This window comes from Scedosporium apiospermum (assembly GCF_000732125.1).
Source record: "Scedosporium apiospermum strain IHEM 14462 chromosome Unknown SEQ_SAPIO_0107, whole genome shotgun sequence".
In the NCBI taxonomy this organism is placed as follows: Eukaryota; Fungi; Ascomycota; class Sordariomycetes; order Microascales; family Microascaceae; genus Scedosporium; species Scedosporium apiospermum.
The window spans coordinates 186,143-203,625 of record NW_015971808.1 but is presented as its reverse complement, the minus strand read 5'-3'; the positions used below and the strand labels follow the sequence as shown (position 1 = coordinate 203,625).

The 17,483-nt window shown below is 50.3% G+C and overlaps 1 protein-coding gene and 2 pseudogenes across 1 annotated transcript; 2 read left to right on the top strand and 1 right to left on the bottom strand.

The window, feature by feature from the left end:
* Positions 1 to 7,951: 7,951 nt before the first annotated feature.
* Positions 7,952 to 9,356, bottom strand: SAPIO_CDS6757 (uncharacterized protein; the record flags this gene model as incomplete). Its single annotated transcript, XM_016788778.1, has 2 exons — positions 7,952 to 8,536; positions 8,589 to 9,356. The coding sequence occupies 2 exons, from the start codon at positions 9,354 to 9,356 to the stop codon at positions 7,952 to 7,954; spliced, it is 1,353 nt and encodes a 450-aa protein (XP_016641577.1).
* An 857-nt stretch (positions 9,357 to 10,213) lies between these two features.
* SAPIO_CDS6756 lies at positions 10,214 to 12,295 on the top strand (annotated as a pseudogene; the record flags this gene model as incomplete).
* Positions 12,296 to 13,607: 1,312 nt separating this feature from the next.
* On the top strand, positions 13,608 to 14,525 carry SAPIO_CDS6755 (annotated as a pseudogene; the record flags this gene model as incomplete).
* Positions 14,526 to 17,483: the final 2,958 nt, after the last annotated feature.

The following is a 17,483-nucleotide window of genomic DNA, read 5'->3' as shown; positions in this document are numbered from 1 at the left end:
TTTGCTGGCCTAGGTTCCAATAGCCGCTGTGAGGAAGGAAAATGCTAACTGCCTGTTAGGAGGATGACAAGCATGCAGGCAATCACTAATAACTGGGGTGCAGATGTGGAGGCCTTTCTAACTGCCTTTGTGAATGAGTTGCCAACCTTCTGGCAGGCTGCACATGCGCTCTCCCGCGACTGCCGCGACTTCGGCACTGAGCAAGGCGCCTTATGCACCTCATATACAAATCGGTGTGCTTTAGCTATCTCGGGTTGTAGCGTAACCGCCCACGTCACGACCGGGGATGTCTTGGTAGCAAGAAAGCTCCTAAAGTTGGAGGAATACCTGCTGTCAGCCCACGGGGCAGCCTGCGAGGCTGTAAGCAACAAGCTGACCGGCCTCATCTTATAAGGGGGCCCTATTTGCGACATCCCCATCACAGCAGATAGGGTCATCGTGAACGCCGCCCTATGTAGAAACGCCCCTGCTAGGTATGCCTCCCTTTCCCAAGTTTTCCATACAAACAGATTGCCTCAGTTACACCTTGAAGGCCCTGCTCCACATTGGATCTCAAATTTCAAGTGCGTGGACTTTAGCCACAACTACACCCGGTTCTCATAGTACCACCCCCAACCATCCCCGCCGCCATACCCAGGAAGCCCCAAACCCAATCCTGATACCGCCGAGGTTAGGGTAGTCACCTTCAGATCCCGCCCACCATCCGCCTCTCCGAAATACCCCTGCAGGCCAAACCCCCCTTGCAAGTCGAATCCCCCCCTCACACACACCCAGGGCCCAGTTACCCACACAAGGAGAATCAACTGTTACGCCTGGCCAGAAGAGGACATGGCCCAGCCCTCAGCCGTCTTCACCTAACCAGGGCATCCCAAGCAGCAGAAAGAGGGGAAGGAAGTGGAGGAGGAGGGGCAGGAGGAAGAGGTGGGAGGCCAGAAGCAGCAAGCTACCCACCAAGCCCTCACACCCCACAATACCAAATACCAGAGCTGCTAGCTATATAGTCGGTTTGCCTTATCCACCATAGTTAAGGAACTCGAGGACAGAAGTAGCTAGCCTCATAAGCCCAAGAAAATCCAGTTTAGTAACAGCAGCCCAGCAACCTTTATCACCATCACCGCCAACCATGGAGAGTTCTGCCATCACCATCTACACCACACAAGCAGCTACTTCCTTATGCAGACAAAACTCAGCTCCAAGAACCTCAAGTCTGACATTCTCGAGTACAGCACTACAATCAAGTCAGGGCAGGAGGTGCAATTCCACATAAGCTGCAGCTCGGGCTTCTGCAGCTCCGAGCTTTCCCTCCCCTCCCTGACAGGCCTTGACCTACTTAAGATGTTCATCAACCCCCTAGCTGACAGGCCTAGCGGATGTGCAGGGCGAGTAGGTGATGAGTGGGAACCTTATGCTTGCCGATACCTTTAAGTATTATTGGTATGAGCCTGATGCATGTGGCTCTCCCTCCGACCACGCCTGGAACCTGGCTAGCTATCCGTGGCACCTTGTTGGAGAACCATAATACTGGACAGGTGTTCAACTAATAGCAAGACGTGGCTGTCCTTACTTCCAGTGCCCGACCACAACGCCGGACAGTTGGAGGTGGAAGATGGCTTCAGGCGTTTTGTGTGATCGGCACCATCGGATGAAGATTCGCTGCAACGCAAAACACGTTACGGTGGACAGTACAGAACACCGTTTTCTTTTTCTGGGGAGTGTCTTCTAGTGCTGTGTGCGTCTGATGGGATAGCAAGGAACGACTCCGAAGAAGAAGGGGCTTCAAAGAAACCCGCCTCACTGGTGAACTAGTAAGGAATGTCCCCCAAACTTTCGCCAAAAGCGCATCGGGTACGTGGTTCCAGATGCTGGAGTTATGTGGATGTAATTACCTACTAACCTCGATCCTAGGTCCACGGGCAACAGATAGTAACAGGGTGGCCTCTCATGCCGCAGCGTCTTCAAGTCAGAGCGGCTCGGCGACTGGAGAGATGAGGACAACAACATTTTAGTCGAAACTTGCACGAGCAAATTATTTTGAAGTTCGATTTCGAAGAGTTCCGCCACTCGTCACTCAAAGCAATCACCACCGGTGTCCGTACCATATGCCGATGGAATTTGCGAGCTCAAGGTTGGAGATTGGACCGTATGACGCGAGGCTGGAATGGGACTGAACTCTGTGAGACAGGGGAACTTCTGGATCTTGTAAGGAGATGGTGAGATGAAAAATGACGAAAACACCGGTAGGAATACGGATAACCGCACAAGTTGAAAGGGAACAATTGGGCCGTTTGTTTGTTTCCTCTGGTAGAATTTAGACCTTACAATAATAATACAATTTCGTCATTTTCTTCATAGCCATGCATGGTAATTCAACCGTCACACGAGCAAAGCAGGAGTGAATGGCTCTGGCGACAACCTTGAGAAGCCATACCGTTATTCCCGCTCATTCTATCTCCATTGACCGGTGTCATTTGCCTGTCACAGCAAGTCTCCACGGGGCACTATTACGTCTTCGGGATCAACTTATTGAACGTGTCATATGGATACACGCCATTTGCATCGACCAAGGCAACACTAAAGAACGTGGACATCAAGTCCAGTCCATGGCAGAGATCTACTGTATTAAAGCGAACCGAGTAATTGTATGGCTCGGAGAAGCGACAACCGATAGCGATCGAGCTCTGAAGGATATACGCATCGCTGCGGACGAGGAGTCCAAAAGCCCTCAAATAACGAGACGAACCAGCAAGCAATTTTCGCGCTGCTTCAACGACCATGGTTTCGGCGCATCTGGGTAAGGGCGCAGACTCAGTCCAATCAGCGGCAGATATTGACATTCGGTGCAGGTGCTTCAGGAGATTGCCGCCGCTCAGCATGTCGCAATCATGTGTGGTTCGATGAAGATTGACGGATACGCTTTCTGCTTAGGGTTGCCATTAGAGCTCTCCCACGTCTAAGTTACCTTCCATTCGGCCTGCCTTGGGGGCGGCCATCTCGGCCGCCAACAGCAAAATTCGTCAGCTACCTCACCCACCACTGCCGGTAGTATGGCTTGGTGAGGCTGGCTTTACATGACAACACGCATTAGTCCCATTTAGCGGTTTTCTTAGTCCTGGCTCCTGAATTTGGTAAAGTATGTCATGGTCCTAGCTGGAAAGGAGGTGTACGCGCCAGCTACAGTCAGTGCCAAGGTCTCCTGTCACACCGAAGAGGTCTAATGGAGCTAGGAAATGCTGGAGGGTAGTCTGAGCATGGATTTCAAGGTTTCTCCATACGGTATTTGCCGCTTCAATGCTCATCATCGACAGTAGCACAAAACGTCAGAATGAAGTGATGGTTTAACATTTCTTTGCCTCCCCGTCTCCGCTCCTCCAATAGGGAGTTGTGTTTCCACCCTTTGGGCCTCCCCGCTAAAGCCCACTTGAAGTCCCCTCCCCATCCACCCATCCATAAGCCTTCCCATCCAGTCGACGTGGCTCTATAATATGTAATGGCCCAGAATCAGACCTCTGGCCGGGAACGAACATCTATCCAACGCGTTACCTCCATTTCAATCTTCATGCGGACCGAAATGACGTTGGTCCTGGAGGGGGCTTTCTGCTACTGTCCTGTTGCTTAATATAAAGGGATAGACACGTCATGCTGAAACCTAAGTTGATCTTAAAGTGCCCCAAGGCGGACTACACTAACCTGTCATCTCAACTATTTTAGTTCGAATATCCCCAGCCCTTATTAACAATTTTTTGACATCTTTACAACTCTTATCCTCATTATGTCGAAGCCGTGCATTCCTACATCTCCTCATCCTATTCCCGACGAAGAGGTTATCTCTGACGTATATAACCTCCCCGTCCTCTCTTTTGATGGCAAGTCTAGTCTATTTGGCGAATTAGTCGCTGCAAGAGATGATGTTCTCAATGTTGTCGTGATATTCAGTAAGTCCTTTACTTAAGACCTCGACGTTTGGGAAGGTGATATTTAATGAATAATTTAGTTCGCCACTTCTTCTGCTCCTGCGATCAAGATTATATCCGTTCCATAGCGCTGTACTTTACCCCGACTGTCCTCTCTACTCTACCCATTGGGTCGTCTAGACTCATTATCATCGGTTGCGGCGACCCGTCCCTCATCCTCCCTTATGCTGCAGAAACCTCCTGCGAACTCCCAATATTCACAGATCCTACTGGCCGCATATACGAAAGGCTCCAGATGAAAAAAAACTTAACTATCTCCCGAAGACCATCTTATGAGAAACAGTCCTTACTCAGTCTCATCATTAGAAGCGTGAACCAAATGGTTAGGAGCGGGTATGGTGCCTTTAAAGGAGGAGACTTTCGCCAGAATGGTGGTGAGTGGATTTTTAGAGAGGGAAGGTGTGTATGGGTGCATAGGATGGAAACAACGGCAGATCATTTAACAGCGGAGGAATTAGTAAAAGTTCTGTCGGGAGATAAATACTAGCGCCCTGCGACTTGAGAGGCGAAGCCAGGCGGTGCCGGATTTATCAAGACACCGCGGAGAATCTTTTGTAGGATACAAGGTGTCACAAGTCGAGAGGACGCTAATAAATCGGAATAAGTAAATAAGGATGATATATTTGACTGTGTCGAGCTCGTTCCATGGAGGAGCAATGTGGAATCTATATGTAGGGCCTATGTATGCTTGGTATCTTTTGGGAAAATACAAGTTACATTCCCTCCACGACGGTGGCGTGCGGCCGTCATCACTCCATAAACCTAAGCTTCGAGTTCCCAGTGAAGAGGGAGTGGCGCAAGGTGGTAGATAGACGGATGTACGCCCCAACCAAAGGTATGACAATCTTCCGTATATCAAGTCTCAGCCGAAGATTGCCAATGAGCGAGGAGAAGCTCAAAAAGGGCCAGACCCCCGTTCCCAGCAGCGTACGATAGTGGGGTCCGGCCGTTACAGCTTCTTCTTCTACGGCCAACGTTGATTCTGATGCGAATATAGTAGAAGATTATATACTCCATGAAGTGCGTCTCACAAAATCGGGAATATTATCGCACTCCTCTTCACTACTATGCTCTGAGAAAGGCTGGCTACCGTATTTGAGCACTAGATGACCGGCGAAGCGCAAGAAGAGATCGAAGTGCTCAAAGGGCCAAAGAGGAGAGTTAAAAGGTTCCTTAACGAGGAGATAGACGGAAACCAGCACTGGACAGCTGGGTGGTGGATACTATGAGTTGGGAACTATCGATGTGTTTGAAGAGAGTGCCAACCTTGTATGTGTTCAGCTGCATGCTCCTCCCCACTCCGCCGGTTGTCGATTATGTCTGCAGCCACTCTAACAGGATGAGCACTTTCTGCTGCATTACTCGCCATGCTCTTTAGTGGCTTTTGTGATAGGAAATTATATTGAAACTACATGGTTAAAGATTTTGCAACAAATGTAAGGTCAGGACATGCAACCTATAATAGGGGTTGGGATTTCCAACTATTATCGAAGCCAGGCTGATTTCCTTGTAGGGTGCAAGCCAACAGGTCTTCAGTTTATTCACTAACCACAATGGGCGAATTATGTGCCCTCAAATATGAGACTGGGCTGCTCCCTGCATCAGCTTCCCCGAAGTCTGCCTCGCCTGTGTGTGCCGTATGAGCTCAGGATTCATGCATATGCATCCCCTTCCATGCTGGAGGGATCAATGAGGCATTCGAAGGGAGTTTATGTCAATGAGATGGCCTCAGTTGGTTCCAGCGGACCACAGAAGCCCCGGGGGCAATGATGAATCCAAAAGCATGCTGCTTGGACATGGATCCATTCGCAGAGAGGGCGGCGTCTCGGCTTAGACTTTGGTGAGTGACCAGCTAAATAAGCAGCTAACCAATCCCTAAATGAAAGCCAGATATTAGTAAAGCTCCCTACTGCCCTCCATATCAGTGCGCGCTGCGAGAATTGGGTGCCTACTTCTTCACATTCACCCTTCTCATCACCATCGTTTTCCACATGCCATTTCCTTCAGATTGCTTTGCGATCATTCACGAGTGTTGAAAGTTCATGAGGATCGCCCGTTCAGAGATATGACCGGCTTTCAGGAGCTGCAGGAGATGGCCTAAAGATGCCTAGAGATACGGAGAATAGGAAGAGAAAAGCTGGCTTGGGAGATTGTGAGGCTACGAGGACCTAGTTGATAGATCGAGGACTAGCTCTCCTAGTGACAATGTAGTTTCTGTCGCAGATATTTATACAGGCAAGTAAAGTAACTGGCAATAGAAGAAGTTGGGGACAGTTGTTGACTCCTAGCGCCTTGATAATATTTCCCTGGGTTCATCAAAGTGGAAGATAACTCCAGAGGTTGCTATGTATGGTGATTTAAGTGTCAAACGAGCAAAGGTGGAGTAAACAAATATAATACTTCCAGAAGCTTGGTATCTTGTTGATGGTCCAATAGCTAAGCACTTACGGCGTCTCGAAACCTGCTCGCCCTCTTCATAGCTGAACCTCAGAGTTGGTCTAGGTGCAGAGTACGCTAGCCCTAGGCAAATTCTGTAAGGTGCGCTGTTTCGGATGGAGAGCTGCCCTGTAAGGGCTACTGAGATGGAGGTCCTCTGATTGGATGGTAGTTGTGGTGGATATATCTCCAGTTGCTGCAGTAAGCCTTGAGGGGACAGGGGTTGATGTTGGTGAGAGAGATGGATGGATCGATTGGATGCTGCGTTCTGGGAATAAGAGGGCTGCACTGGGTTCTGGCCTGCGGCGGAGGCATGGGCGTTAGACTATCGCTAACATACATCTTGTACCCAACAAGCAGGTCCTTGCACTTTGTCCAGGCCTAGGTCTTCCCACGATTCCAGCTCTCGATATTTGCAACCGTAACTCCGAATCATTTACTTAAGATATCATAATTGTCTCTATTAGAGATGAGGTGTGTAGTGCAGGTGCTGTCTGGGTTTGGTTTTGGCGGGTCTGGTTTAGGCTCTTCATAAGGGTCCCCAGCAGAGCAGCATATATTGTCCCCGGCCTGGATAGTGGCGTATAGGTTAGGCTTGGGGTTGTGTTTCTCGATATCAGCTGCCGAGATCCCACACCTTTCGGCAATGCTCCAACACCCTTCACCGGACACCGCCTGGGTGTAACGGCAGGTGGCGCGTTTGTCGAAAAAGGAGTTGAGTCGACTGGATGCCCCTACATATCTGGGGGATATAGAGGCTGTACCATTGCTTCCGATATTAGTCCCATTCCCTTTCCCCCCAACTGTATTGGAATCATCATGTATCTCAAACACACCGACACCAGCTAGTCCGTCGAAATACAACCGAAAGTGCAAATACGGAACCGTATTTTTTTTTTCTCCCACTGGATGTATCGCGGGTAAGATTCCAATAACAGGTCTCAATGAGACTTGAAGAAACAGAAACAGAACCTCACGAGGAAGGGGACGAAGAAACTACTGGTTGGCTGAAACACCAAAGGATGAACATAAACACAGGGAGTGGATATGCGTTCAGGCAAAACTACAAAGAAACTCGCTGTAGTGGAGAATATTTCGCCTGATCGGGAATGTTCGAGACATGAAAGTAGAAAGAATCTGGACTTGGGCTCGGGGCGGTGATGAATGGGCGAGATGCCAATCGATGTATGGCTCTGAAATACATGGCTTAGAACTGAGTGAAGGAATTTCCCTTTTGCACGGCCGTCTGAGCCATTCGCCGCTTGACCAGGCCATGAAGCTCTCGCCCAATTACGTTCCCGCCATCATTCGAGAGGAGTAGATGGCAGACGAGGTGGTCGCCGTAGGTTACACTGGGTATTTGGGTGAACTAAACATTAAATGAGCTAAAATACATGCAATTACTTGTTCCTCTCTCTTCCAGACTTGATAGTACATTGTAACTGGGGGCCAGCCCCTGTCCTTGGCGATTACCCCTTGCCCTACGAATTCAGCCGACACAAGAGGACCAGTGTGCTTTCAAAGGGTCGTCGTGGGCTTTCGCATCATAGATCAAGGCATAGTGGTAGCATTTGCGCGGCGGAAGGACGGTTCTCCGGGTTTACTTGCGCCATCGGGGCAATTTTGCCAACTTCGGTAACCTTCGAGGCCTGTTGAATAAGGTTTATGATGTCGTCATCAACTATGTCCCGGTTCGACTTCTCGCGGAATCCGTCAACGTTCAGGGTCCATAGCATCGTCACAAACAGCGACCACACATCGACTTTAGGGGTCTGCCGGTGACTGCCAGAAGTAATCTCGGGAGCCCGGTAGAGCGGCGTTCCCACGCGTCCGAAGGCAAATTCGGTGTGGCTGGCAAAGCCGAAGTCCCCGAGCTGAAAGCAAGGGTGTGTGCTTTGGTTGGGTGGGCGAACGTAAAGGATATTGTCGGGCTTCACATCACGGTGGACGATGCCCTGTCCCGCAAGAAATGCGAGGGCCTCAAGCATGTGCCTGCTAAGAATCTCGGCAAGGAATTGGGTACATCCGTCCTTCACCAATTGCGTCAAGGTGCCGTCTTTGAGACCCATGAATATCTTGGGATGAGGCCCGTGGCGGTCTTCGGACGAAATGTAGTCGACGATCCGCGGCTGGAACACCAACATTAGTATATAGGAATGAAAACTATGAATCCTCACTTACGTGGCGCATCTTGGAGAGAATTTCAATTTCACCCGTCAAGATTTTCCACTGCTCCGTAGTTGTCACGGGGCGCTTGAAGACCTTGACGGCCATCAATTTACCGGTGTCCCAGTTGAAGGCTGAATGCACGCTTCCGTATTGTCCGGCACCAAGAATCTCTCCCATTTGATATCGTAATTTCGGCTCGGGAACGTGCGTGTGAATCCTGGTCTGGCGCTGAGATGGCAAGACGGTATCAGCCTCAGCTGCCGTCCGTGCAAGGCGTGGGTTTTCTTGGCGAGTAGCGGCTTGTCCGTTCTTGACCATCTCCCTCATGGCCTCAGCAGGATTCTCAACGTACCACCTTAGTCTGAACCGGACGTAGTCTTGCTGGCGACCACCCATGCCGATGGTAATGTCCATGGTGGTTGGCAGAGCGAGCCTGCGAGGTCGTCCACTGACGAATTGAGCCACATTATCCCCGAAGACCTGAGAGGTCTGCCCATGCGACCTATCGTAAAACATGACAAAGCTGGATGTCCCTTCTAACTCAAAGGAGCACTGGATCTTGGCGATCATGGAGCCTTCCACAAACACATCGCCGTTACGACCCAAAGTTGCGAGAGTCATGTCAGCGCCGGACATGGAGCGAACCCGCCCGACGTCAAGAACATACGTGCCAGCATCAAAGCGCATAAGATGTCGGTTCGACACATGCATGACGACGTCCGTTGCTCGTTGATTAGCGGGCACAAGGGAAAAGAGGGTCCAAGGGTCGCGCTGAGACATGGTGAAATTAGGTGAGGTATCGGAGTAAGAAGACGAACGACCGGAACACGGGAATACGCATAAGCTGAGGGATGGGTGAGTGTGATTCTTAGGAGATCTCGAAACAAGGCAAATCTGTGTCATCCATCCATGAAGCACGCACAGCAAGGGGACCTCTAAATATACAACATCTGGATAGATTGAAATCTAAAGGAATCAGGAGGTGAGATACGCGGCGGCATTGCTCTATTCCTTCTCTAGAGTTCTCATTGCTTCTGGCTAAGAGGATATTTGAAACTCTACAAAGTATCATTAGATGGTGGTCGTCGACGGCCGTGAAAGAAGATGTTCTTGTTTGAATATGTGATTTTATGATACCTAAGGATTATGGATCTTCGGAGGTCTTCTATTTGATCTCTCCATGGCCATGAATGCGATGGGGTGGTAACAGCTAAGAGGCCAAGAGAAGGGAGGCTGTAGATAGGTGTCACAGGTAGCTATTCAATTGAACGGAGGAAAGTGGCAGGGCATTCGAAACAGGGCAGACGTCGACTGGAGGATGTAAAAGGGCTAAACCCTTCATCGGGTCAGAACCCACAGGAGGCCGTTTTCTCTTTGTCTTTCGTTGTCTCTCTCCTGGCGGAAAAAGGGGGGAGGGGGAAGGCAATTGGATAAGAGCATGGAGGAAACAGACTACCACACAAGGAATGCACTGGTCCGCATTGGAAAGGCCGTGGAATGGGGCTCGTCCGGAAACAGATTGTCTCTAATGTCCAATGCAAGGATGTAGCAAAATACCAGGTTAGCTGAAAGTAGCTGTTGAAACTGCGGCTGAGTGAGGGGGCAGGATGCAAACAAAGGATGAAAGAGCCCGAGCCATGGATGAGGAGGTTAGGTGGTGGGTATGTAATGCTACATGCGGGAAAATAACAAAGAAAATAACAAAGAAATTCGTTAGCAAGGGGAAATATTCTACTCGGTCAGGAAGGGGTCCATCATGACACAAGACACGCGGGAGGTATGGGGAATTCCGATTCCGCGTCGCGTGATGGGCTCAATGTTGTGACTTATCTCCCTGGCGGAATCCAAGCTTGAGGCTCATCTCGATGTGGTCGAAACTAGGGATGCAACTGTCCGCTGACCCATAAACGCCAACCAAAACCGCAATAATACACAACCACAGTTTCAGCACGTAAAGGGAGAAAACTCGCCATCACCATCCGCGGCGTTCCATTCCATTCCGCCCTTCTCTCCCTTGTTCAGTCGGCTCCCCACCTTCTTACAAGTCCTGCTTCTACTTTGTTCAACGACAGAGCTCCCTCTATGGCCGAGTCAATTGAAGGCGATGGGCTAACACTGCTCCATAGAGCGCTTGATCCACTCGCAGACAACGCGGAACTGCTTGAGCGCATTCGCAGCAGACGCTGGAGCCATTCCCCGCCGGCGAACAAATATTTCCTGTCAGGGACCACCACTGCATCCGAGGCTTCTGAACAGATGACGGAAGAAGAGCGGCTCCGCGACAAGAGGAAATTTCACCTCATCGGAGAACGGAGCGCGTCGTATCCCTCTCAGCAATTCGACAAGCAAGTCCTCGACGAGGCGCAACGTATCCAAAGAGAAATTTACGAAATTCACGGATATTCTCTACCGGCCGATGAGCCCATCCTCCTGTTCGGCCGGGACGCCACAAAGCGAGCGAGGGAGAATGTCAAAAAATGTTGGGTCGAGCAAGGTATCTGGAACGAAAAGTGGAAGCAGATACACCCGCTTAAGCTGGACATCCCATCTGGGCCGTGGAAGCATGAAGAACTGCTGGACACTGAATCCGAATCCGAAGGCAACAATCCTCTCCCTTCCTCGAGGATAGCAGAAGAGAAACCAGGACAACCGAAGAGTGCCGAAGAGCTGCGTCTAGCTGGGGAACGGCGTGCGATACGTGAACGCGAGCGAGAAGCGTCCCGGCCATTCCACCAGTTTATATATCAGGTTTCACGACAACGCGAACGAATTCAAAGGGAATTAGTTCCCGAAGAAGCCGCTGCGATTAACACGATGGCCTACGAAATCGTGAGGAAAACTTGGGTGGAAAGGGGACTTTGGAGTAGGAAGTGGGGAGTTCTTCCCGGGATGTCGTGGAAACATGAGCAACCGATCGACGAGATGTTGGCGCAGGAGATGGGGCCCGATACACCCCCTCAAGAGAGGCTGCTCGAGGAGGGGAAGAGTGGCCGCGGGCTGAGAGAATCAACTCCCGACCCTACTGACCCTATCGAGAAGGCATTTGGGTCTGTTTCGCCCCCACGATTCAGCCGCAGTCCGAAGTCATTCCGATCCTGTAAGATCTATTCCCTGTCCTCCACGTCCTGTCCGCAGTCCCCTCAAGCAAGGGGGAGACAGTGTGCTCGGTCTCCAGTCAGTCAAAGACCCCAACAAGACGAAACAGCGCCATTTCCGGACGATAGACGGGATCAACAAACGCCAGGCGCGGCCCTAGGGCCAGCCCACCCAGTGAAGATATCCGAGGCGCCATCCGGAAGGAAACGAGGTCTGTTTGGTCTGTTTGGGCCAGAGGGAAATGTCTCCAAGTTGCCCTCTCCTAATACGCCTCAACCAGATCCAGCAGACTTGAAGTCAAGCTTTGGTGCCTTGGCTATGCTACCAGTAGGCCACTCGACCTTCCAGACACGGCCGAGCGTGGGCGCCGAGGTTCCGGAACTTCCTTCGCCATCGTCCGTAACTTCAGCTGCTTCCGCACCGCGGCGGATAAGCAAACGGTTACAAGAGAAGAAAGAGAAAGTAGCGCCCAATGCCAATGCGGTTAATGCTTTAGCAGACTCGCTGCCTAGGCCGGCCGCCGCCCCAACCCCGAGGAGGAGATTGAAGCTATCAGGTTCTGCAAAACCCCGTGGAGCGTCCAAAAGACAGCACCGGAATACCGGGCGCCGAGGCCAAAGTAACACGAGGGCTTCACATTTGTAGACGCACATCTATCAGCTGTTTTAGGAGGCAAAGGTAGGCTATCGTTTATATAGGGAGAGGGAGTAGGGTAGAGAGAGTGTCACAACTGTCAATGACGCAGCCATCGGACTTGGCCCTTCAATAAATGTCAGTATCGTCGCGCGGATGTGAGGGAGGCCAGGGATTAACGAGGCTCTAGATTGTACAAGTATTTCAGTCCTACGGTAATTGCCACCTCTTTGCTTAGAGAATATGTCAAGATCGAGGAAATTCAAGATCTTGTTGACCTTGGGATTAGTCGCTTGGGAGTTTCGTTCTTGTTGAAGCTTTGAACTCAGCGAGGGCTGAGAGATCAGCTAACCTGCGAGTATGAGTTGACGAGAGCAGATTTAAGACGCTGTAGAGCTTCACGCTATTTCTATAAAGAAGGATTACGCCCACTAGGAATTATCCTAGACCATTTACAGTTTATTCCGAATTTATGAAATCTGTAATACTGGAGGGGAAGACTCGATCATTCCTTCTATAAACGGTGTCCTTGATTTTCCTTAGTTATAGAAGAATGTTACGATCCTAACACTGGTTTGGGGTATATCAGGTGGGCACAACTGGTGTTGGGGTCGAACGTGCCTGTTATGAAGTAAGCGAGGCAGTCAGGCAGTATTCACAAGATATTGGTGAGAAGTGCCTATTCAAGTGTAGGAGTGTAGTTGTTCTTGAAGTGACTACTGGAGAGTCTTGAAAGACAAACTAGATACATGGTAGAACTCGTAGTTTCTATAGACGTTTCCCTTCCAAGCTCTCTAAGGTGATCGGAGTTCTTTCCTGACTGATCGGAACCGATCGTTTGGTGATCGTTGTGATCACAGGGGTGATCGCCACCGATCACTTCCCTGTCGCCCGTCAGCCGGCCGCATGCAACCGTCCTGCTATTCCTTTTTCTGCCGTGTCTTACCGCTTTTTGGGCCTGCATAAAGGTCGGCCCGTGACAAGGGCGCGGACGAGACCCTCTATATTCTGCGAGCTATGGCCGTATGTGCTTGCATTAGATGCTGGACGTCCACAAACCTCGGTCCCGGTCCAGGTCAGTCGCTGTGGGCGGGGCCACAAAAATTCCTGCATTTCGCTTGGGTCTCCTCGTCTACGTCGTAGCCATGTCTGGCCGAAAGCGTGGGGGACTATGGGCTTCGTGCCCAACTGGGTTCTTACAAAGTGCCCTTCATCTGTGCTTCTTCGTTCTCCACTCTCTCTTCCCATCAATTTCCCGAACCAGCTCTTCGAACGAACGGAGCGAGCCTACCATCAGCAAAAATGCCCGAGCTTTGTGATGTTAGCTACTCGCGCGACGAGTGCATCGCCGCTATCCACAATTACTACCAGTTCCTCACTAAGATGTATCTCGACGAATCCATGGTTATATACCCACCACCAGAGGGGTGGCCGTTTGATGCTGAGGCCCTCCGAGAGTTGGGCAAGTCAGGCGAGGTTATAGCGCTTCTTCGCCACCTGCCGTACATACGCGAAGGTCCCGACGCTTCCCACGCAGAGGCGGCATCCCACTGCTGGTTTGCCGACTGGCAAGACTTGGCCCAGCGTCTAATCGGGGGGCATATTAGTGGTGAGGATATCAGATTAATGTCTGAGGGATCTGATCGCTATAAACTTGTACCTCCCTATGTCGTCAGTTTGACATGTGGCGGTCGCGATAATACTATTTTTCTACTCGATACCAAACGAGGGACTGTAGTATGGTGCGAATGCCCTCAAGAAGTTTGGCAAAACCCCACGCGGGAGGGCATCGTGGATTTCCCCTTTGGCTACGAAGACACAGACGAAGATGAAGACGAAGACGAAGACGAAGACCAGGACAAGGAAGAGAATGAAAAAGGAGAGAAAAAAGAAGAGAGCAATGAGGACAGCGATGAGGACAGCGATGAGGACAGCCATGGCGACAAACCTGATAAGATGGAATGGCTTGGGTGTACCAAAGCCTGGGCCGTGGCCGACTTCTTCAACCTTCTCCAGGATTTGCTCCGCGACCTCAAGTTCATACCAATCAACCCACTCAGTGTGAAGGACGTTTTCAGCATATATCATCCCAGCTTCCGTGGCATGCTACCCATGGCTCAGGCAATCTACCGCCAGCACGGATGGCCGGATCTCCAATCCTTTCAGAAACAAAAGTGTCTTGAGGCCATTTCGAAAGCAATGAAGGAGCGGTTTCCTTGATCGTATCATCTACTGATTTTGTTCTGCATACGAAGACCGTACGCAGGGGTGGGTGCAGTGGGACATGTTGGAGCTGGAGCAAGGGTCTCGGCATGGTGGGATGGGATGGGCCTAGTATTACTAGTCCAGGGTCCAGGAGGCACATAACACTTCCCCATTAGTTAGTGATATTCGGTAGTTTATCCTTTTCTGCTGGGTCTCACCGCCCTGGGGCCCCAATGAAGGTCGGCCCGTGACATAAACAAACACAACACTTTTAGAAGCCTGGTATCTTGTTGATGGTACAATAGTCAAGCACTCACGGCGTCTCGAAACCTGCTCACCCTCTTCCTGGCTGAACCTCAGAGTTGGTCCAGGTGCAGAGCAGGCTAGACCTGGGCAAGCCCTATAAGGTGCGCCGTTTCGGATGGAGACCCGCCCCGTAAAGGCCACTGAGATGGAGGTCCTCTAATTGGACGGCAGTTGTGGTTGACATATCGATGAGCGAGCCATTGTTCTTGTCACCGGGTGGTTAAACATATATTTGGCTGGATGCATCGTCCCGATGCCATCCGTTGGAACCCCCCTTTTCTGACATCCCCATTTTGTGACCGCCCCAAATCCCTCAATATAAGTTTATTTCGTCTTTGTGTCCGGCAAGCACGGCCGAGACCACACTCGAGATCAAATCAGGGAATATGTACGTTCGCGGAAGTTGTATACAGCTTGACTCGTCTCTTGACCTCAGCCTTGCCTTATTTCGATTAACCTCACTTTCCCTTAGAGATTTGCGGTCGGCAGGTTAGACATATAGATGTCGAGAAACAAGCGCAGGGCATCCAATCGAGCGTTCTATTTGAGCAAATTAGTGAAACACTGAAGAGATGATCTCCTCTTTTTAGGGGTTTTATACCAAGCGTATCAAGACCACGACTAATTTTTCTAAGCTTGACTTATTGTGCATGGGTTGGAGGAAGTCATAGGGCTCCCTGGAACATACAAAGCCGGCCATTCTGCACTCTAGAATGCCTCTTGGGATTAGCATGTGGCGGGCCTATAGATAAGAACTGTCCAAACTCTGACGATCACGGACCAGAGCATATTTATCGGCACGAGTTCCTCACCCTCATTCGAAATCAACTCGCCACGGATGGAGGCCGTGATGTGGATTGCGCGCCACTGCACCGATCTGGAGCACTGGGGTCCCTTTTCAAGGTGCGACTATCGAAGTGCGGATACACGCTCGTTGCCAAAGGCGTAGAAGGTGTCGACTATGCCCGCCAGCAGCACGAGAACAAGATCTACGACCGACTCCAGGCTATTCAGGGAAAGCATGTCCCGGTATGTCTCGGCAGTATAGACTTTAGTCCTACCGTACTATTACAACAGTGGCGTTTACAAGCACTTCATGTTTATGAGCTGGGCTGGCGGCCTTTGTTCGATTGCTCCAAGGTCCACCAGGCAGCGGCCTCGTTAAAGAGGTAACCAGGATATTCAAGACAGTACACAGGCAAGGCGTTTTTCGTCGTGATGCGGAGGCATGCAACATCCTGTACGATGCACACCGTGGTACTTTTATGGTCGTGGATTTCGAGCGTGCGGAGTTCCGCGGCCGCCAGACTCTCGGCGCCATAGGCTCGAATACCCAAAATCGAAAGAGGAAACGCGGGGTAGCTCTGAAACGAGAAGGACGATTTTGCGCGAGAACTGGGCTCTGCCCTGAAGAATGTCTCCAGGTTTGCCACACACTAGTAAATCATCCGCTCTATAAGCTTTTCATGCACCTATGGCGATTATCGACGTGTTGATGCTAACACAAGTTGGTTGATAGATGCGGCAATGATCCTGTAGACCAAAGTTTGAGCGTATTAGAGCCACTTGTTCTACTGCGTGTGTCCTCCGCTGTTGAATACGGCATGAAGTGTGTTGGTTCGGCGTGTTTGATGCTCAGGAAGTGCCCGGATAGCCCAAGTTCTTATCGGAGGGTTGGGCTCAGAACGGCAAAAAACCAGATATTCGAGGATGCCGAAGAATACGAGATCCGCATTCAATGAAATATGTAAAGTAACACTGAAGTCTCTAATATTGATTCCTCTCTCTAGAGTCGAAGAAATAGCGAAGACCTCTGCATTTCTTTCGATGCACATAGACGAGTAGTTCAAGCACGGAAAAACATGCATCGCTTGAATAGGGGGGTTGGCCCGTTCGCTTCCTCGAAGGATTCTCTTTAAGTCTGTATCACAACGGCCATACGGGTCTCAACTGACATTCCCTTTCTTATGGCTGCCGCAAAGAAAAGGTGTGCTGGGGAAGAACTAGTAAGAGAAATATTGGAGGCCGCGAACCCAAACCAAGAGTATTACCTCAAAGACGCGAATGTGCTCGTGCATGCCGCACACCGACAATACTTCCACCTTCCACCAGGTCGAAATAACCTCAAAACTATCTCAAATCTCTCAAACCAACACTCCTCCGACTCAGGCATCCTCATCAACAGCTCATACTACCATATAATACATCTGAACCAAAAGATACTGACTTTCAAGTTTCCTTATCTCCGTCTACTTCCGGCTTTCACGAAGCATGCTGGCAGCGTGTTATATGTGGACAGACGTAAGAGATCAGCTTTTCGGTTCTCAGTCATTTACTCTAATCCTTTAGTAATGCCTCAGTCGGCTTCCAGCGGTGCCGGTGCACATGCACGTGCGTCCCGCTTCATGCAAACGGAGGTTTCGATGAAAGAAGAATCGCAAGATTAGCTCTCTATTAGAGCATATTTCGGCCATTTGTACCCTTGCTCCCTTGTATCTTATTACCCAGCTATTGGCGGTTTAATCATGGGCTCGTCATTTGATGCCCATCTCACCGTTTCCCCCGTCCATTTCCGGTCGTTCGTTATTATTACCATGGATGCGATGCGATATTTTACAACCTTTGTTCGATTAAGAGACTTTGATTATTATCAATTACCTGATTAAA